Raw genomic sequence first — 22,881 nt, 5'->3', positions numbered from 1 at the left:
ACTACTGTTAGATGCACCGTTGTGGTAATGGCATCGACGATATAAGTTACTTATTTCGATATTGTCCTTTTATTTGTGAGATAAGATACAAGATGAATCAGTGGGTGAATCACAATATATCCGATGTAGATCTGAAAGACCTCTTAAATTGTTACAAGGATTTGCTCTTACTAATTTTCAACATAAGGTTCTCAAGGCGGCTATTATGTTTATATGGTGGTGGCATATTTGGACAGAGAGAAACAAGGCTCTTCATAACGGTTCTCACAATAATGTCGAGGACACCTTTAATTCTATCATTTCTCTATCCTTCTTGTGGATTTCAAACCGTGATAGGAAGCACTCGTATGATTGGAACAAATGGAGAGTGAATCCGTTTTATGTTGGCTGAAGAATTTTTGGAGGTAAATACGTTTCTCACTTCTGGTCTAGTGTGTGCTTATGAAATATGGCAGTTTAAGGTCATCCCCATTCACAACCCAACTATTTATTAAAAAATTATTTTTTCTCTCTTATATTTACCCAACCCAACCAATACCAATTTTTACACTCCCATCAATAACCCAACCAAACTATTTTTTTAACACATTATAATGTTTTTTAATTAACTTTTTTATTTCAAGTATTTTTTTAACTTAAAAACTACTTTTTGTATAATAAAAATTAATTTATTTTATCACAAAATATAAAAAATAATTAAATTCCTAAAATATTTCACATTCATCAACATATATTAAACAAAATCGATACCTCATTTTACAATCCTAACAAGAAAAAAACATATATGTAATATTAGTAGATAAAAGTTATATACTTATCCATCAGTTGCAAATTTTTGCCATATGTGCTCGATCAAGTCATTTTTTAGAGTGTGATGAGCTTCACTATTGCGAAGTTGTGTCCGATTGGTCATGTAACTTAAGAGGTCTGCAATTTGCTCAGCTGAGTATTCGAGAGGTAGATCTTCATCTTCAGTAAAGCTTCCCTGTTGTCGGTTCATAGGTCAGTCAATTAGAAACTCAGAAGGATCATAATAATTAAGGTAAGTGTCTCGTCGTTTGTCAATATTTTGTGAGGTTTGAGGGTTTTCTGTGACGGGAACTTGATTTGGATTTTGAAAAAAAAAAAAGATTGTTCATGATGTTGAGAATTTGGATAATCTTCTGGATCTTCAAGATTGAAAATATAATTTGGATTCATGGTAAAAAAAAAACTAAGATAAATTTGTAGTAAGATAAATTTATAGTATGAAATACAAAATATGGATAAATAAAATTATAGCATGTAGTGTATAAAAAAATACGAGTATATACATTGAACATGTCATGGCATATATATTTAAAAAATTAAAGAAATAGTAGCCACTTGCTAATGAAATTGCACTCACTTGCAGAGTTGCAGATCTCGTGTAATACAGTAAGAAGGCCACGTCTACATGTTTTTGACACGAACGTCCGTTGCTGGGCTCACTTAGTGGGTTGTTTATGTAATAGTTTATTACTAGATTTTTATCCCCGGTTTAGTTTAGTAGTATTGTGTTAATAAAATTATATAAAAATTAAGTATAATCATTAAATATAATTAAATAAGAAGCAAAGTTTGTTGCTTAGATTCATTAACAAAATATACTGACTTAGTATAACAAAATACTGACTCAGTATAACAAAGAAACAAATACAAAAAATTTGGTATTTTTTGCAAGAACAATAATTTGTTTGAAACATTAAACAAAGGCTTGCATTTTAAAAAGTCAAACAGCTCAAAGTCCAGTTTAGCTATGAATGATACTGTGTGCTTCTTCATTGGTCTTGTGACGCTCATTTTCTATTGTTTTTTTTATGTACTTTGGTTTCGAATTCCCAGTTTCAGCATTTGTTGTGTCAAATCAATGTTGTAGTATATAATCTCTTTAGTAAAACTTGCATAAAAGGGACCTCTCAAATTATTTTTGCGGCAGCCCATGGCACCTAAAAACATCATAAATCAAACATTAACTACCCAAACATATATGCAACATAATCCCTAATCGGCTAATCCCATTATACTTATCAAGGCCTAACAAAAATCCACTTTTTAGATGAATCATTGTGGTTGAAATCATGAGCGGATACAACTAAAGTGTCTGCCTTTTCTTTTACCTTCAAGAACATAAAATCAACATAAATTGAATTTCCAGCAAGTAAAGGAGTAGAATTTGACACATTTTGACACATTTACTATGCACTCCCCTTGTACAGTCTACAATCGATGGATATGCAACATATGAGATAGTAGAATTTGGACTAACCTTGAGACTCGTATGCCAACTTCCTGTGCACAAGGCACTACCAGCCGACAAACCTAGACAGCTCACACGGGCCTCACGCGAGTTCTGGAAAGCTCCAAGATTTAAAACAACCTATCATTTAAACAACGATCATAAAAAAACTACTCAAACTGGTTCACCTTCCCCATTTATGATACATCTTTTTAAAACAACCTATCATCAACTTCCCTACATATCTCATTCGCTTTTATGCAACTGCATTAGTATCTTTGCTTCAACTACTGTCACTAATCTTCCTAGTTCCTCTGTCAATGAAGTTTGAAATCCATCCAAGTTGTCAAGTTTTCTTATAAAGTTCATCCTACTTAAAAACCTTCTGATGTAAAATCTCAAAGTTATCTTTTTAAGCATGCATCACAAACTCACAAATGGGTTTTGAAATATTTAAAACCCATGTTGAAATATGATATATAAATTAATTGAGGAAGACAAAGTTTTTGATACAAGCTATGATCAATCATTAGAAGTATGCGAATAAAAATATTAAGGCTGACCAAGATCATATGGGTGTCTCATCATTTTTTTCATGGCAGTATTGTAATCTTCCATATTACATTACCTTCTTATCTATGACTCTATGAGTGTCTCATCAGCTATACAGAAAGGAAAAGTAAGATCAACTCTTAGAGCACAATTTTTACAGTCTAGGCAAAAACTCAATGCACCAAAACGAACACTAAAGCAATTCAAGAATGATCTTACCTTTTTAGAAGGAGTTGAAGCAGTTGCAGCAAGCTTATAATGAACCAATAATAGATCACCTACTTGAAGCTCTGATCCATGGTCGAAAGCACCCGCACGTACCAAAGTCATGTATAAATAAGAGCAAATGAAACCCTACTAAAACTCAGTTCAGAAATTAAAAATCATTCTTTATACCGATTTCTTGAGCCAACTTTTTTTAGCTTCCAAATCATGTCTAAGAGAAGTATTGGTCCAATCTAGAAATGTACCTGCAAAAACTCTTGAAGCGGTTGTTGTGATGCACGTAGGATAGGTTGTAGTGACTGCAAAACTCTTATCTGGAGTCTTGACTGGACCATCTTCACTGGAGTGGAGGATTGATTGGAGTCTTATCAGGAGTGTCTTGTGAGACTGGTATGCTTGAATAAGTGGTCAGTGACTTGTTGGATACTTACTGGAGTGTCATCCTATACTGGTAAGCTCGCTTCACTGGTCATTGGTAAGCTTCAATATAGGCTGCTCTGTATTATTTACTTGATACTTTCATGTTCTCCCTCGGTGAACAGGACCTCTTTATACAGGATTTTAGCCTAATAATAGATGGCATCTCATCAGGTAGATAAATTCACCATATAAAAATGTGAAAGAAATTAGAAACCTAAATGACTAAAGTGAAATTACGTGCTTAAAAATGGTACTTGTACTTGAACCAGAATATCCAATTAGAAGAGGTGTTTGTGGGCACTTTGGTCAAAATAGTCTGGCAGCGATTGAGCACTTTGGTCAAAATAGTCTGGCAGCGATTGACCAAGTGTGTAACCTGAAAGCTCTACAGCTATATGAAAGTACAGCACAAACCAGCTTCGTTATGGACTTTAGCCTGATGACCAGTTATATGTTTAAAGAACGGGTGAGAAAAACCTTTAAAACACCCACAAAAATCTAACCAAAAAAACTCACTTTCCCCCATATATATCCTCTGGTGCTCTTCTGTCCCTCTTCTTGACAAGAACCATCATCCCAAGAACCATCATTATTCACCGAAAAATGCGGGTTACCAGCACACTGGACTCCGCATAGCTGTAACATTTAAAATAATCGGTTTAAACATATGCTACAGATTGGATAACATTGAAATATCCATCAATGAGTATGCTACAAATTGGAAAGTAAGCACTTGACATACTCTCATGAGTACGCTGGATGAACTTGTCTTTCTAAGTCATGGTCATTACGCCTTTCTTCTGCAATATGCAAAAAGACTACATGACACATGAGATCTAAAAAAATTATACAGAAAACCATCTTCACTATTTAAGACCTCACATCAAGAAGTGCCTAAAAACACACATTCAGTTATTCAAGACCGATATTGTTGGGATTGATGCATATTACAATACAACCTGGTTGAATTCTTGCATCATGAACAAACACACAAACGCAGATAATTACCAGGCTTGGCATTAATGAATATAATACATTACCCAACCCGCCCAACTTGTCCATGTTGCCACCTAATAGGCTAATAAGCTGTTACATTGCAGACAAAAATAAAGGTGACATTTTTATCTAGTGCTTCAACACAAATTAACAAAATCTTGGACAAAAGTGCTTCAACCAGCCATCCCCACCCGACCATTTTTGACCCATAGTCCCATACACAACTTAACAATTAACAATTTAACCCGAACTCATTTTTGACCAACTGATGAGCTTGCCTAACCATCCATTTTTGACCAATCAATAATATTAATGACAAAACTAAGAAAAGGTTATATACAAACTTTAAACAAAGAGTATAAGCCTTAAAAAAAACATGTATACTGACATATCTGTATCTATATCTCTAGATTCAAAGCATATAACATATAAACATATATACCTTGATATTAGGCTGAATTTGTTCATTGCTTATTAGGTAATATCACCGATTGTACCAGCAATATCTCCAATCTTGAAAGCTCCAGCTTGAATTCCACCAACCATGGCTGAACCAAGAACAACCTGCAATAGCCATTGTTTAAAATTGAAGACGGTGAGTTGAACGCGTTGCTTAGTGAGTATAAGAATACTGACGTTAACAGGCTTTGTTTTAGTTGGAGAAAAAAAGTGACATTTGATTTTCAAGTGTATCTTGATAAAGACCTAGAGTGGTTTGCGAAAATAAAACCAGGTGGTGCTGCATGTAGGAGTTGTTTGGTAGAAGCAAATGATGAAGTTTACAAAAAACTGGTAAAATTTCAAGCGGTTTAAATTTTACATAAGTGTTCTATATTTATATTAAGAATTACCACTAAATTGTCCTGATATTTTTTATTACTATACAGATTTTGAGCCTTTTTGTACTTTGGGACCCAACTGTATCTCAAAGAAACTTGCAAGATTTTGCTCGTGTTACTTGTGGTGAGAAGCAATATCTTGTTAATGTTATTTATTATGACTATGGAGTTGCGCCAAATTATGAAAAAGTTGCGACTGGTTTTGAGGGACGGGGATGGAAAAAGCTGTGTAGGGAGAAGAGTATTGAAACTGGTCGTGTGTTAAAGGTTACAAATATGGACAACTTGCAATATGGTGTCCATGTTTTCAAGTATGTAGATGTTGGTGCAGAACTTGTTTCAAGTAAGTTTGTTTAAGGATTTATATTAATTTCGATTTTTTGATTTATTTTATTTTAAACTTATGATTAATGTTGGTGTGTAGGTGATAAAAAATTGGTGAATGATGATACAAAGGGTGGTAGTTCATCTTTTTCAAATGAGTAAGTTCTTGAAGATCTTATTTCAACAATTTGTGTAATTTGGTTTTTGTATTTCTAAAATATTATTATGATTCCACTGTGTGATTTTTCTCCATGTATTTGACATTTGTATGTGTGTTTGTCGTTTACTTGTGTGCGTATGACATTTGTATTTCATTTGTATGCTAAGTATTTGACATTTTAATGCTTACATTGTGTCATTTAGTTTTGGTTTTACAAATAAAATTTCAAATAAATATATGTATTCCACATAGTGCATTACATTAAAACATAAAAGATGGTATATTGTAGAAGATGTTGAATGACAATATCATCCAGAAAAGTTAAGTAATGAGGTTACAAAATGATCCCCAAAAGAAATTACAAAAGAAAATCATTATGTTCACATGCATTGAAGAACTTCTTTGTAGACGACATTCATCATTTTGTTATGGACTTTCATATGTTCATCTTGTATTAGAATCTTCGACCCTTTTTTGCTTTTTACTCGAGAGACAGCTACATACAATTGGCCATGACTAAACACTGGACGTGGAAGATACAAACCGACACGATCTAGTGATTGTCCTTGACTCTTGTTTATAGTCATAGCAAAGCATACTGATATAGGAAATTGCTTATGACAAATCTTAATTGGGATCCTTTTATCAGAGGGTGTCATTTTTAGTCTTGAAATTAAAGTATGAGTACCTATGTTTGTCCCTGTGATTACTTTGGCTTCAATGACATGTTTTCCCAACCTCATCACTTGTAAACGTGTCCCATTACACAAACCATTTTGTTGATCAAGGTTTCGTAGTAACATAACTGGAGCTCCAACTTTGAGTACCAACTTATGATTTGGTAAACCGGCTAATCTTAAGTTGTTTATGACATCTGTTGAGAACAAAGCTTCCTCCATTTCATTGGTATCTTCAGATTCACATATACTATCAAAGCTTAGATATGTCATTTCCTCACCAGGCATCATTTCTAGCAAACGATCATTTATAGTGCCGACAACATCATGAGTGGGTGCCAGAATAACTCGTTCTTGGAAAAAAGTGGATCTTCCAAACTGTTAAGCATATCTGGATATGTAAAATTGATCTGCTTCACCATCATTTTCACCACCAAGAACACCATCTCCCACCTTTAAAATCCATTCAGCAAATTCTTTAACCTCTTCTAACTCTGCTGATTGCGTTCCAACTTGGAGCCTCATATTTATAGTCAATTTAAGAACTTGACAATGGTGCCATATGTATGACGAATTTAAACTTGAATTGACAATCATGCTTCTGGTTCCTTTGGGAATGACTGGCAAAATTTGTCCAAAGTCACCACCAAAGACTACTACTTTCCCTCCAAAAATTTTCTCTTCGCTGTTGGCCTGCGTTGATCTAAGTATATCTCTCATTGTTCTATCAAGAGCTTCAAAGCAATGCTTATGTATCATAGGAGCTTCGTCCCAAATGATCAGCTTAGCTACCTTTATCAATGCCGCCAACTCACTGTTTGGATCTATGGAACAAATAGAGTTTTCATTGATGTTAATTGGTATAACAAACCTTGAATGTGCAGTTCTTCCACCAGTGAGTAAGAGTGATGCTATTCCACTTGAAGCAACATTGAGCACAATTTGTCTTTGGGAACGTAAAGCAGAAGTTAGAGTTTTCCAAAGGTAAGTCTTTCCCGTACCGCCATATCCATAAACGAAGTAAACTCCACCTTCATTTTTACCAACAACACTGATCACAACAACACTGATCATAGTTTCATAAAGCTGTCTTTGTTCAGGTGTTAAGCAACTATGCAACTGTTGATGCTCAACAGTTAGGGCTCTTTTATCATACAACAGCTCATTAGCGATTAAACGGTTGTTCAGTGATTCAACATAGTTGGTGTTTGGGTATGGCATGTCGGGAAAGTTCTTAAGTGTGCTGCCGTTATTAACTAACAACTGCTCTATATACGAAAGGCAAAGATTTTTAATATCTTCTTCCTGAAGTTGCAAACTTGTGTTTATGTAAATAACAGTGTTTATCAAACAAAATACAGAAATATATATAAATTACTAATAAGTGACTGTTTTGAAAATTATAGATATAGAAACAATGATATTACCTGGACAGTTTAAAATTCTTCTTTGCGTATGTAAAATATCTTCACTCAACACTTCAAATGTTTTGTTCCACAAATCATCGGGCCGTGCTACAGAAGATGAGAGTAAGAGTTGGACAAAGAAAGTTCTGAGATATGATGCTGATGCCCAATGAGAAGCTTCTAGAATTGCATCGACATACTCTTTATCATCATCTAAAAGTCCTAACTCGAAACATGCTTCTTTGAAAGTTTCACACTTACGGCCATTGACCGTTTTTATTTCCTCAAACGATTTTGGTCCAATGACATGATTCAACATAATTCTCAAATAGTAAATATCACCAAGAGATGGAGGAACATAGCATATCCTGCCTATTGAACCTTTACCTTCAATTGTTCTTCTCTTCCACTTTCTGTCCTTCCGAACCCAAACAAAATATTGTGGTATTTCAACATACTTTAACGTGCTTGCTAACTTATTTGTGGCATTTAATTCCATCCATTGAAGGAACATTGAACATTTTACAGTTGGATTTGCCACGACATCACATAATTGTGCTTCATCGTCATATACTATACTCTGTTCATTTTCGAGGTGAAAGGGCAAGATTTCAACAGGAGGATATCTGTAATGAATATCAAAGCCGAATATTTGCCAAGCAGCTTCAGAAGCCGAAACGTACCTTAATTAAAAAGTAGGGGTCAATTTAGTTCCCTGGAACAACTATTGTCACAATTTAGTATAAATACACAAACATTAAATTGTGTAAAAATACCTGCAATCCAAATAATTTTTGACCTCATCCTTTGATTTCTCTGTTTGATTGGTTGTTCCATCTGTATTCTGTTGATACACGGTTGCTGTAACTCCATCAGGACCTTTGTTTATATATTTGAACAAATACTTGATGGAACCTGACTGGTTGCACCATTCCACATTAATGTGACATTGGTATCTTCGAAGAAGTGTGGCATTATATGGGACAACCATGCCATTATCAAGAGGAATTCCACTTTTTTCTATGGTAATTTCGGTCTTTCGACGCCTATATACTGGATAACCTTTAGAATCGACAGCAGTTTCATCCTTCCATTTCTTTGGGAAATTTTTAGTACATTTACCTTTAACCATACATGGACATTTTGGATTATTGGTTCCACAAGGACCATGCATCATGAATTGTTTGACAAGTTCATACAATTCTGGATCTTCTTTTGGGTCTGGTATTTCCGCACTAATGAAACGGTCGACATCTGTTGCACGTGGAAACTTGTTGCCAGGACCCAAGAACAAACAAATATGAGCGTGAGGAAGACCTCGCTTTTGGAACTCAACTGTATAAATTACTGTAAGGTACATAAAGACATCATGTCACTTTTAATAGTCAAATATATATCTGGTGATCAAAGATAGGAACCAACTCTTTTTTCACTGAACATTGAATCTTCCCACCCTGAAAAAATTTAGATCCATGTTGAAAGTATGATGCAAGCTTATAACTGTATATTTATAATAAATATATAATACATGTAGACACAATAAATAGGTTACCTTCTCGTCAACCAAAACCATCTCCAGCTTCTGCACCGGATTGATCCATCGACGGATTATCCTTACCTTCATGTTCAACCAATTTAGAGACGCATCAAGTTCGTTCACATAAGTAATCTTGTTATTGGCCATACCTAATGGATGGGAAAACCTATGAGAGAAAAAATAATTTTCTGAAAAATATTTTGGGTGTGAGTATTCCGGCTTGGTCAACACAAATTATGTCTCTCTCTTTCTTGATTTTGAATTTCTCTATGATCACAACTATAGAGATGGGAAGGTACATGTTGCACAGTAGGTGTCAACTCCAAAATTAGCTTCCCCATATTATGTTGTACTTTTCTTTTATAAAGTATATATAATATCTCTATGTATATATATAATATCTCTGTGTATGTATGCATATATGTTGGCATATATTTACATATTCCTGCCTGAAACAGAGCATGCGCCGAAAGTGTATGGGGGAAACAATTTGCGTTAAATGCTTGTGAGACAACTACTCTAATCACATTGTACTACTACCATCACCCTAATACCTAAAAATCAAAATTATCACAATTTTGAATTAAATTAAATCAAAATAAATCCAACTTGTGCCTGCCAGCCAAAGTCCCGCCCGAACTCTTTCTTTTGAATTCACTTCACCTCCCGTCTTCTGCCTCCAACACACACTAAAAACACCATTATAAACACATCAAATTGGTCATCAAAATGTCATACTTCCAATGTGGATTCGGCCAATGCTCGACACGTCAACAAAGTGACGCAACCTTTGCGGTCTCCTTTAGTTTGAAAAAGGGGGATTAGTAGTGACTTAGGAGCATGTAAGTTGTAATAAAAGTATTTAAACAGTTATTAGCGATTTGTATAATCCCGCGTTGCGGGCCGTCTTCAACGATCGTATTTACGTGCATAATTACGTTCAAATGTTTACGATATACCATAAAAAACCAAGCATGTTAACAGACAACTAAAAATATAAAAAAGAACATAAATATATGTCTACGTTTGTTATATCAAACATAAATAAATATAATAAGCCCGTTTACAAGTTTGCATAAACTCATATGTTTTATGGGTTTTGCTAAACGAAACCCTAAGGGCTTTTGTTAAGGTGCATTAATTAGTTGTACACATTTATCATAAAATTCAAGGGGTAGACTTTTAATATGGAAATGTACAATCTCTTTATGCACGTTAAGTGAAGCCCTAAGGGCTTTGTTTAGCATTTTTCATGTTTTATTTAGTTAAAAAAGGCAAAACTGACAGACAGTAGCGCAAGAAAAAACAAAAAACTTTGCAACGTGGTAAAATTTGGATGGTAATACAGGGTGAGAGGTACAAAATGAAATGTAAAAAAAAAAATCAAGCATTAAAATAACCCTACTTCAAATTTTTGTCATATTAAATACATATATTTATTTTTTAAAAGAATCTAAAAGACAAAACAAATAAAACCATGGATGAGCTAAATCGAAAACAAAGATAGATGAAATCAAAAAAAAATCTTAAATAAAAACAATATGATAAACCTGCTGATAAGTTTGACTTATTAAATATATAGGTTTTTTTTTTTTAAGCAAGCAAGTAGACAACTGAAAACAATATTAGAATAACCAATCACAAACAAAAAAAAAACAATAAAAAATTAACCACACCACCACCACCCAACTCTTCCCAAGGTGGACACACCCACCTTGAGGCTTCCACATCACAACCATACCAACTTTTGTAATGGACCACCTTGATGACACCAAGGTGGAAGCCTTCCACCTTGTCCACACAAACACCATTACAAACACTCTTAGGAGGATTTATCATTTTTACATATTACGAGCATGGTACCCGTGCAATGCGGCGGCGGTAACGGCGACGACGGTATAGTGGGGTTGGTGACGCGTGGTGATGACATCGACAATTGGTATCGGGTGGTGTAAGTTGATGTTAAGATAATAGAACTATTTTATAAGATAAGGACTTAGAATGTAAATTAGCAAGATAAAGGTTTAGGATGTAAATTAATTCATTAAGGGCAAATTTGGTAATTTATAAAACCCTTCCATGGTGGGGGTTTATTAAAGATATTTTAATAATTTTCGCATGTAATATTTTGATAACACTTTCTATTTTAAGGGGTGTATAATTTTTAATAAGAAGTATTGATAAACCTCGGTTGCAATTTGCAAACCATGTGGAGTCGTGGACGTGAGTTAATAATTCCACGCAAACCCAAATAACTCCCCTGAACTCCCATTATGTATTTTTCTTCTACCTCAGCCATATCTCTCTGCTCCTGGTTTCTATAATATACTTTCATGAATATATGAACATTATTATACATACATATATATATATACAGTAGATATATAAGAAAATGAAATTGTATACACTGAATTCTTAGTACTATTTGTTACTTTGTTTAACACACTTAGTCTAGTCCTGGCTTTAGTTCGGCTACTTCGAAAATCCTTACGGGTAGCTAAGTCACTTAAATTAGTCAAGTTATCCCATGGACTCATTACCACAATGGGACCAACTTTACCCCAAGTCGAGTTTTTCTATAACAACGTTATCTCGGTTTACGCCTCGTTGGGTTATATTTCTATTGCCCGTAAGGTGTTTGATGATATGTCTCAGAGAAACGTCGTTTCCTACAATTCCATGATTAGTGCGTATAGTCGTGATGGGAATGTAGATGAATGCTGGAGGTTGTTTAATGAGATGAGGGGTTTTGGGTTTTCGCCGAGTCAGTTTACGTATGGCAGTCTTTTGTCGTGTGAGTTGTTGGATGTTGGTAGAGGATTATGTTTGCAAGCGGTGGCTATGAAAAGTGGGTTGCTTTTTGCTGATGCGTTTGTGGGAACTGCTTTGATGGGTTTGTTTGGGAGGCATGGTTGCGTTAATGAAGCGTTTTGGGTGTTTGATGAAATGGGTGATAAGAATGTAGTGACGTTGAACGCGATGATATCTTTGTTTGGACACGAGGGGTATGTAGATGAATGTATGTTGATGTTTTGTGAGCTAATGAGGACCCAGATGGAACTGTCTGAATCTTCATTTGTTGGCGTTTTATCTGGGTTTCAGTCGGTGGAAGATTTAGATTCAGGTAAACAAATACATGGGTTGGTTGTTAAGCTTGGATTGCTATGTAAAGTTGCGGTTTGCAATTCTCTTGTGAAAGTGTATGGGAAGTGTGCAGAGACGTGTGTAGCCGAGCAAATGTTTAGAATGATACCTAACCGAGACTTGGTGTCATGGAATACTATTGTTGGGGTGTTGGCGAATGGAGATGAACCAGTTAAAGCAATAGACTTTTTCTGCAAGACATACATAGATGGTATTTTCCCAAACAAGACAACATTTTTGAATGCTATTACCTCATGTACGAGGCTAACTGACTTAACTTATGGTGAATTTATTCATGCTAAGGTAATCAAGAACCATTTCGAGAATGATGTTTTTGTAGGCAGTTCATTGGTTAATTTTTATGCTAAACATAAAAGACTAGATTGTGCACATCGTTGTTTTGACGAGATACTAGAAAAGAATTTGATTTCGTGGAATGCTTTACTTCTTGGATATTCCGATAGAGGTTGTTCAACTTCTGTTCTGCTACTGCAGGAAATGATACAGTCAGGTGTCTCTCCAAATGAATATTCATTCTCTAGTATTATAAAGTCACTATCATCCTTGGAATTAATAGAGGTTCATTCTTTGGTTGTTAAACTGGGATACCATTTTAATGAGTACGTGAATAGTGCACTTATGACCTCATATGCTAAAAACGGTTCAATAGCTGATGCATTGAGTATCTATCACTATGATAAAATGCCATATTCTGTTGTACACACAAATATTGTTGCTGGGATGTATAATAGAAGTGGGCAGTACCATAAAGCTCAGGAGTTGTTTTGTGAACTAGAGGATCCTGATATTATATCATGGAATGTTCTGATTGCTGCTTGTTCACGTAATGGAGACTACAAGGAAACTTTTGAACTGTTCCACCACATGCAGATGGACAGAATCCCACCTGATAATTACACTTATGTTAGCCTCTTAAGCATTTGCACCAATCTATGTGACCTTGGTTTGGGTAGTTCACTTCATGGCCTAATGATGAAATCTAATGTCAATTGTGACATAATGGTATGCAATGTAATGATAGATATGTATGGGAAATGTGGGAGCTTACAGAGTTCAGTTGTGATGTTTGATGAAATGATTGAAAAAAATGTCATCTCCTGGACAGCTCTTGTTTCAGCCCTTGGTCAACATGGACATGGAGAAGAGGCACTAGAAAGGTTTAGAAAAATGCAATTGGTTGGTATTGAACCAGACAAGGTGTCTTTTATAGCTGCTCTTTCAGCATGCAGACATGTTGGACTAGTAAAAGAAGGGATGAAATTATATGAAGAAATGAATGAAAAATATGGCATTGAGCCACAAATGGAACACTATCTTCTTGTTGTGGACCTGATGGCTAGATATGGCCATCTAAAGGAAGCCGAAAAGTTGATTGCGGGGATGCCTTTTCCACCAAATGCCAGCATATGGCGTAGCTTTCTTGATGGTTGTAATAGGCAAAGAACCATAGAGCATCTTGCCCTCCAAGTTCAGGCATGTTGATCATTGTAAGTATCTGATTCTTCTAAGTATGGAGAACCATATTAAAGCATGTTCCTTTAATTATAATTGCCACGACTTAGTCTAAATGATGATGGTATCTAACAGCATTAATGTATATGCTATTTGTTTGCGCAGATGTTAGACCATTAGATGAATTTTTGTAAGATGATTTTCTTATTACTTTTATGAGTTTATGTAATACATAATTTGAGTTTTTTCTTTCTATAAATATGGGTAAGAGAAAATTTAGAATTTTATCAGCTCGTCTGTATTATGTTGAATTCGTTATTGTTATAGACAACCGTCTTAATTAGACTTTTTAATATTGTCTAAACTGTAGAAAGAAGGAAATTTTTCTGAAGCTCTAAACGGCTGTGGCAGTGTATGTATTTTTCTTGTTTATATTTATAAATGAACAGATGTACAGTGTTATTGGAATACTTGTGTCAAGTTTCAGGAATATCCTTGTCGATTTTTCTTGATAAATTAACTATAAAGATAAAGATTGATAGTTTAATACACACACAAATATGAACTATAAAGATATTACACCCAGAGGGACACTGAAAAAAGTGTGCTTTTGGACATGAAAGTGTGCTTTTAGACATGGTTTTCTGTTTTTCTTGTCACGCATTATAGCTCTATAAGCTTCATATGAAACAAAATTGACTAAAGCACATGAGAATTCAAAGAATAGGAGGAAAATCAAAGCACAGATGTGGATGCTTCTTATTCGTGAAGAATTCTGAATATAAATTTACCCCTTTTCTTTATGATTGTTTTTAGGCCACTTCTGTTTTATCTAATTCTGATGACCTGTTTGAACATGGTTTTGGTATTTCTAAACATAGTTTGATATGCTCATCCTCTTGTGCTGTGATTCCAGGTTGATGAGTGTGTTAACAAATTCAATAGCTGAGTGCTTCTTTCTGAGAATTAGGCATTAGATCAAAAAATCTGTCTACAATAATGGGTTAACCGTTGAAACACACAGTTTCCCTGTGCATTTGTTACCTCTCAAAAACTTTGCACATCAATTTCTATTTAGGAGATCTAATGTTTCGCTCAGCGCTGGATTTTCACCTATGAGCAATCTTTAACTTTGTTAAGAACTTAGAATTGGGTCTAATGAATTTAAAGTTGTGCTACAACAATCATTCAAGTATTCAACTTTGATTGGCAACTTGTTGGAGCTTGTAAATGCTTTTAAATTTTTAATCAATATGCTTTTGCAGAAAACTTCTGTCATAATTTTCTTTCAAAGGGTGTTTTGCTCATTTAATGGAGTTCATACATTTTTTAATTCATTGTGACCTTATCAAAAGGCCATTCACCACTCTTTAACATAGCCACAAATTGTGGCCCACAAATTGTTTCTTATATGAAAGGCCGTAAGAGTATTATTTCAGTTCTCGAGGAATGGCAAAAATGTCAATGAATTCAAACCTTGATTATGAATGCTAACATACTTTTGAGTTTTGACTACAATTGGCCAATTAATTTTATAAGCTTTAGCATATACAAATTAGTGAAACATTGTTCTTCTACATTTAGCAATATAGAACCCAAATGTTATATAGCATGAGCATATGCACAACAGCGATTAATATGTCATCATCTGTAACTTTTTCTCTTTGAAGGAATAATTTTAACGCATTAATGTCTTACCATTTTGTCTAGGGTATTAGTTCAGAGTCAATTCATACTCGAGTCACCTTTTTTCGTCTGTTTGTTGTAGAACTAGATTCTGATGTGGTAGAACTAATTCTTGGATACTTAGATGATATTTACTTGTTTCAGAATGGGTATCGCTGGTAGTGATTTTGTTTATAGATAATGACCATCAGGTGCCTCTGCTATGTTCTTTTTTTGTATCACTAAGTTTCCATGTTTGTCTAATAAGGGGATTATTGTTCCCTTCTCCAGTTATACAATCCCGGAAGATATTAGACCAAATAATCCAAAGATACCATGGACCAAATCGGTCTTGTTTACATAAGGTAGTTCTAGTCATGCCTTGGTTGTATGGATGGCTATGAAGGCTATAATGCAAACACAAACCCATACAAAGCATCTCCTGGCCTTTTGTAGTAAAGTTACAGATTCACATGCCCATTAATTCTCTGAGTGTGAGTATCCAAAACAGATTTGTAAAAATGTGAAATTTATGCCAAACCTGAGTGGGGGCTCCTAGTACTGGGAGTGATATTGTGGATTTTCTTGTTAAAAATTCGTGCAATAATAGCAAATGGACTGTCACTGAAAGATTAGGTCTTGCTGCTGGGGTGTACTATGTTTGGAAAGATTGATACATTAGAATTTTTCTCAGAGCGACAAGGCCCTTTAAGCAAGTATTTTATCAAATTGTTGAAATAGTTTAGCTAAACCTGTTGACTTTAAACATCAGACGACCCTCCACAAATGTTGAAGACATATGTCTCACCCATGAAGGATGTTATGTCTTTCCTTATGTGTAGTTTCTTAACTTTATTGTGATGAAGTTGTAACCGGGGATCATTGCTAGGTTTGGCTGTATTCAGGTTGAGACCGTTAAGGAGCTGTTTCTGCTTTTGGAAAATGTAGCTTGTTTGGTGCAGTTCACGATCATGTGTTGGGCTTAATTCTTTGTAATGCTTTGGTATTTTATGTAAGTCACCACAACATCTGGAGAAGACAACTTTCTCCTAAGTTTCCATTCTTATCCATACTTTTGATAGTTTTTGAGACCATCTATTGACTAAAAATTGTTATCAGGTCATGATCGGTGCTATAAAGCTCCTGAGCTTTTGACATGAATCACTATGGTCTTGTGTTGATCTTAGGGTATTCGTTGATCTCCTTCTAGACTGGCCTTTCTTCAGGTACCTTTCTGTGTTACCTCCACTTAAACTTCCATAATTCTCATATAAAATATTTATTTGCTATCTAAAGTTTGAACTTTATAACATGTGATAAATCCATACGACATCATTCTTTCACAGAACATCTATATATAAGCTTTATTTATCTTTTGTGGATTTCTTGAGGTTGTGTGATGAATGTCAACATCAGATCACAAAGAAATTTAAATACTTTAAGGCAATACCTTAATTCACATAGTCAAGGCTTTTTAAGTGTAATTATGAGCTGGCACCATGGATTCCTTGGTATATAAAGGGAGATTTATGTTAAAGGTCTTTTTCATAAGTATCGTGATTCGGTTAAGTTTATAGCATTTGTAGACTCTGATTAATGAACTTGTTCTAGAAGATTAGTTACTGGGTCTTTTTTAAGAAGAATAGTTACCGGGTCTTATGTGACAAGAAAGTCTCGTTGAAGCTGAAAGGAAAATTCTACTGAGTGGCAATTAGACTAGCTATGTTGTATGGGCCAGAGTGTTGGCCGATGTCGAAAGCACAAGCAAACAGGATGGAGATGGCAGAGATGAGGATGTTAAGGTGGACATGTGGTAAAACCATGTTGGATATGATACCGACTGGAGTTTTTAGAATGTAACTCAAGGTTACAAATATCATTAACAAGCTGCGGGCAGGTCGGCTAAAATGGTTTGGAATAGTTAGGAGGAGAAGACCATCTGATCCAGTTAGCATGGTGAAAACTATCGATGTCGACGGCTTGAGGAGAAGTTGAGAAGGGTAGACCAAAACTTAGATGGGAGGATAGAGTTAAGACTGAACTGAGGGAGCTTTGCTTGTCCAAAGAAATGACATCTGTTAAAGATACTTGGGGATCTAGAATTAGGATAGACGAGTATTGAGGATAAGTAGTCTTTTACTTTGAGGGTTAGAAGCCTTTATGACTATAGACGACTTGGACTTTAGAGCATTTATTCCTCTCCCTAGATAGATTGAGTTATTTACATTTATCTCACCCCCCCTATGCCTTGTCTTTGACGGAATTGTGTATCGTTATTGTTGTATCATTCTTTACTGCACATCACCTGCCCTCTCCACAAGATCTTTCAATAGTGGGTTATATTTATAAAATAAGAACTATCTTTTCATCTATCTCTTAAAAAGCCATCCAACTTTTTTCGGCCCCTTATAAGCCATCAAGCATTTTCTGTTGTGTCCCAATCTGGCCATCCAGTAATCTTAAAATTGAATTAACCGTAAATCTTCTCATTTGATTGCTACTATGCATTCCAAAGTTTTAGATGTAACAAAATATACAATTAGGTTACACATTATTCACAGTACAAAACCTAGATTGTATTATCATATGCTCTTGAGATTGAATAACTTTAACCTCAGTAATGCTTCAACTATGTGCCACATTTCACAATTTCTACAGTTTTGGAATCTAAAGCAGTCAAATTCAAGTTTATTAGAAAGAAATAACTGATATGGTAAAATCACATCAGATAAACCACATTGCTCATGGGTCACGTTTCGAATTATAGTTTAATATGATTTAGTGTAAAATAAAAAAGCATGAATCGTATCATCACTTTTTATAAATATATATATATATATGTATATATATATAATTTGAAGCATGGATCATGACTAATGTGGTGTATCATATAAGCAACATTTAGAAAGTCATTAACATCCGGTCAAATCAATTGGTTCGTAGTTATCTAACTCAGGAGTTCATTATGGAGAGCATCTTTTGCCTCCACTAATAGCTATAAAGAAGTGTATAAAGTAATGATCTGCAACTAAAATGCTAAAATATGTATATATATATATATATATTAACATGTGTATTACAAAAACATGGTTTATTGATTGAGTTTTTCTAATTCTAATATGATTGTTGGTAATTAAGTGACAATCAACTACTAGAGCCAAAAATCAGAACTGAAATGGATCATTAAAAATAAGAGCACTGCCAATCAGATGCTTTGTAGTTTGTACCTCTACAATTGGTGAACATTTTTATGAGATTGTACTATCACATTAATATGTATATGTATATAAACCCTGCATATATTATATATCTGACTTTGTGCTTTGTCTGCAACTAGTTGTATTATTATTATTATTATTATTCATACTACAGTATTTATTATAAGGGTTACTGTTAATAGTGTTATATTTACTGTTATTATTATAATTGAGGGGAACCTTTTTAGAACATGTTTTAATTAATGCAATCAGAATTTTTAGTTAGTTACTCATGTTGGAGTTCTTGGTGACTTTTGTTTCACCAGTCATTTTGTGTAATTCTGATTTATACGAGACCATATGGACTTTATATTAAGATCAATACAGACTAGGTGTCAAGGGGGTTGTTGATACGAATCAAATGGTTGTATCGATATAAAACTGAGATAGATAATCGATATTCGAGAGATCGATCAACTCTCCTAATTAATAACTAAATTACCAATATATTTCACCCATAATAAAGTTACAACCCTAATATTCTATCTATACTAATCCTTTAGCTTGGTTAACAAGTTAACTAATAATAATAATAATAATAATAATAATAATAATAATAATAATAATAATAATAATAATAATAATAATAATAATAATAATAATAATAATAATAGCACTTTCCTAATATTAATACCTAATTAATATTAATAATAATAATAGTCTTGATCGTATCATTACTCCCCACCGCAAAACACACCTTGTCCTCAAGGTGTGGCTTCAAAGATTGCTTCAAATGATTCCCGGATCCCATATCCTTATTCGAAGAACTTCTCTTCCGATGGCTTGGCAACCAAATTTCTTCACTGAGAACTCTTGTTATTGATTCTCAAAAACCACATCTGTTGCAACTTGTTTTGGATCAAAGGTTGTAGTTGTTTTTGTCACATGTCACCAGCAGATGGTAGACATTAAAGGGAAATTATGTCCTATTTTTGTATCACGTTTTGGATCGAAGGCCTTAGCTGCCTTAGTGATTGTTGTTTTGAAGGTAGACATCAACGGTACAGTCTTTGGTGGAGTAGGAATAGTTTTTGGTGGTAATGATGGCATGGTTTGCGGGAAAATTGGGGCTGGTTTTGGTGGATTTGGTGATATTTGTTTTAGCCTGACTTTTGCGGGAACGGTTCGTGGTAGGGCTGAAATGGATTTGAAGGTAGATACCGACGGAGATGTTTTTGGTAGACTAGGAGAAGTAGGGGCTGTTTTTGGTAGATTTGTGGTGGTAGCGGGTGGTGTTATTACTGCTGATGAAGGCCAATCAGACACATTGAAGCCTCTCGAAACCGCTAGCTCCCCTAATAACCTCATGATCTCATTTGGTTGCCTTAAACTCTATACCATGTATTCTTCGAGTCTCCTATTGAAACCCTTCATCCTTGCAATTAGGATTTTTTTTCTGGATGAAACAATGAACAGTGCGGATGAACAGTAACGATATGATAAAGAGTGTGGATGAACAGTACGTCCAACAATGATTTTTTTTTTTTTAATTTATAAAGAAAAAAAATGCACCAAAGGTTGCAAGATCGAAAGCTCGGATACCAATTGATACGAATCAAATGGTTATATCGATATAAAACTGAGATAGATAATCGATATTCGAGAGATCGATCAACTCTCCTAATTAATAACTAAAGGAAAATGTTAAACAGATCCCTTAGGGCTTCACTTAACGTGCATAAAAAGATTGTACATTTCCATATTAAAGGCCCACCCCCTGAATTGTATGGTAAGTGTACAACTAATTAATGCACCTTAACGAAAGCCCTTAGGGCTTCGTTTAGCAAAACCCATAACTAAATTACCAATATATTTCACCCATAATAAAGTTACAACCCTAATATTTTATTTATACTAATCCTTTAGCTTGGTTAACAAGCTAACTAAATAAATAATAATAATAATAATAATAATAATAATAATAATAATAATAATAATAACACTTTCCTAATATTAATACTTAATTAATATTAATAATAATAATAGTCTTGATCGTATCAGTTGTCCCCCTTTGGCGGTTTAGGGAAAACATCCCTAGTGGGGGCCTGATTTTTAAACGGATGCATGGTTGAGTCAACTGATTTTGCTGCCAAAAGAGCCTGTCACCATTTTAGTGGTTTTTCTCAACGTTTTTTCAATATGATTGACATTATGACAAGATTTTGATCTCTTAAAGATCATAAGCTTTGAGAATTCTCGTTTTTGCTCTTGTTTTATTGCCTGCAACTTGAGTGAAATTCTAATATATCCTGTAGTAGATTTATATAACCCGGTGCAATTGAAGTACAAGTAGGTTGAAATACTACAATTTGAAAGTGTTTCTAACATCATTCATAACATTATTTGAATCTGCTTTTGATTATTATAGATCCCATATATAAAATTTTTCAAAAACTAATTCTTGTTGGCATATTATTTAAATTTTGAAAGAGACCACCGTGGTGCGAGGATGGTATGTTTTATTTTCATTTATATTGGAAGTCTAGCCAACATGAAAAGAAGTAGAAAAAGATGGCAAACTATTAATCATGATTCCTTTGTGTATCAGACTATCAGTTAATTTCACGGTCAAGAATAATTAATCATATTGAGACCTTAGAAAAAGCATTTGAATAACCATTTTCGTATATCTTACTGGCTAGCAATAAGCCAGTACAGCAACACAGGATTCACATCATAAGACAAAAAATTAATAGATGTTGGATAGTAATTGTAGTAGAGTACACAATGCAGAAACTTATTTGTAGATTTCAAGGTCACAATTCCACATAGTTGTTAAACTATCAATGTATGAAGAAGCTTTTCTATCGATTCCTGGCTCAGCCACCCAACGGACTCCATCTTGATCACTTGGGTACACCTTGTAAGCTTTAAGACAATCATCCCACTTACCCTCATCTCCACAAACCTTCTTTGATCTAAAGATGCTGAAAATTGAAAAGAATGACTTCCTACGCTGCTTGTTTCTTGTCATGCCTGGTCTCTTTGTTCTAACTGCGAGGAGTAAACTTAGAAACTTGAAAGAAGTGACCTATGTGGGTTATAGTAATGTTATTTTTGGCACTTGCTATATGGTTAGTGGCAATGAGTACGGTATATATATATTGTAGAAACCACGTGATAATAAGTTGAAATTGTTTAGAGGTACAAATAATATGGAATGTTCTTTTTGTTTGTTTAATGTATTTTTAATAAAGTAGTTTGGCAAGAGAAGCTACTATGAAATGGTTTCTCTTTACTTGACGCAATCTCAGGTTCGATTTGTCAAGTTTTTCCGGTATCTTCCTTGTTTTCTTTGCCACTTTAATAGGTACAAGTCATTTCAACTGTTCACCAGCTATTCCATATCCTTACAGTAAACGAAAAGTGGGCATCCTTTTTGGGATACATGGTAACATTTCGATTTTTTTAGTAGCAAGAGAAGCTACTATGAAATGGTCTCTCTTTGCTTGACGCAATCTCAGGTTCGATTTGTCAAGTTTTTCCAGTATCTTCCTTGTTTTCTTTGCCACTTTAATAGGTACAATTCATTTAACTGTTCACCAGCATTCCATATCCTTAGAGTAAACCAAAAGTGGGCATCCTTTTTGGGAATCATGGTTAAATTTCGATCTTATTGGTGATAGATACATATAAGAAAGGTAGTATGTACTAATTTTTTTGGTAATAGAGAAATTGGGCATAGAAGATTCTTTGAAATTTATATATCTTATATAGAACAAATTTGGAAACCACATGTTTATTAGCAAAAATTTTATAATGGAGAATGTTAGCTACAAGCCTAAGGGTTGTCGTAAACGTATATAAAAGAACTGTATCTATAGGGCTGTCATTAGCAAGACCCATCATTATACATGTAATCATTGTAGGGTAAGCCCATTAGCCTTGTAATCATTATACATGTAATCATTGTATTAATATTGCATATTCAAGGGGGGAAATCAATCAT

The 22,881-nt window shown here is 34.4% G+C and overlaps 3 protein-coding genes and 1 long non-coding RNA gene across 4 annotated transcripts; 1 reads left to right on the top strand and 3 right to left on the bottom strand.

Moving 5' to 3' along the window:
* Positions 1-1,703: 1,703 nt before the first annotated feature.
* LOC122590634 lies at positions 1,704-3,085 on the bottom strand. The gene is made up of 3 exons (XR_006322568.1): positions 3,029-3,085; positions 2,288-2,398; positions 1,704-1,967 (listed from the first exon to the last, which is right to left on the bottom strand). It is a non-coding gene; the product is annotated as an uncharacterized LOC122590634 (long non-coding RNA).
* Positions 3,086-6,153: 3,068 nt separating this feature from the next.
* On the bottom strand, positions 6,154-6,741 carry LOC122591740 (ATP-dependent DNA helicase pif1-like). Its single transcript, XM_043763986.1, has one exon. It carries the CDS (start codon positions 6,739-6,741, stop codon positions 6,154-6,156), a length of 588 nt encoding a protein of 195 aa, XP_043619921.1.
* A 90-nt stretch (positions 6,742-6,831) lies between these two features.
* On the bottom strand, positions 6,832-9,540 carry LOC122591739. The gene is made up of 5 exons (XM_043763985.1): positions 9,409-9,540; positions 9,295-9,310; positions 8,633-9,203; positions 7,867-8,539; positions 6,832-7,755 (listed from the first exon to the last, which is right to left on the bottom strand). The coding sequence occupies exons 1-5, from the start codon at positions 9,538-9,540 to the stop codon at positions 6,832-6,834; spliced, it is 2,316 nt and encodes a 771-aa protein (XP_043619920.1).
* Positions 9,541-11,855: 2,315 nt separating this feature from the next.
* LOC122594248 (pentatricopeptide repeat-containing protein At3g58590) lies at positions 11,856-14,246 on the top strand. The gene has a single exon (XM_043766719.1). It carries the CDS (start codon positions 11,938-11,940, stop codon positions 14,038-14,040), a length of 2,103 nt encoding a protein of 700 aa, XP_043622654.1. The 5' UTR covers positions 11,856-11,937; the 3' UTR covers positions 14,041-14,246.
* The last annotated feature ends 8,635 nt before the right edge of the window (positions 14,247-22,881 follow it).

The sequence above is a fragment of the Erigeron canadensis genome, chromosome 3 (genome assembly GCF_010389155.1).
Source record: "Erigeron canadensis isolate Cc75 chromosome 3, C_canadensis_v1, whole genome shotgun sequence".
Lineage (NCBI taxonomy): Eukaryota > Viridiplantae > Streptophyta > Magnoliopsida > Asterales > Asteraceae > Erigeron > Erigeron canadensis.
This window is presented reverse-complemented; position numbering and strand designations above follow the sequence as displayed.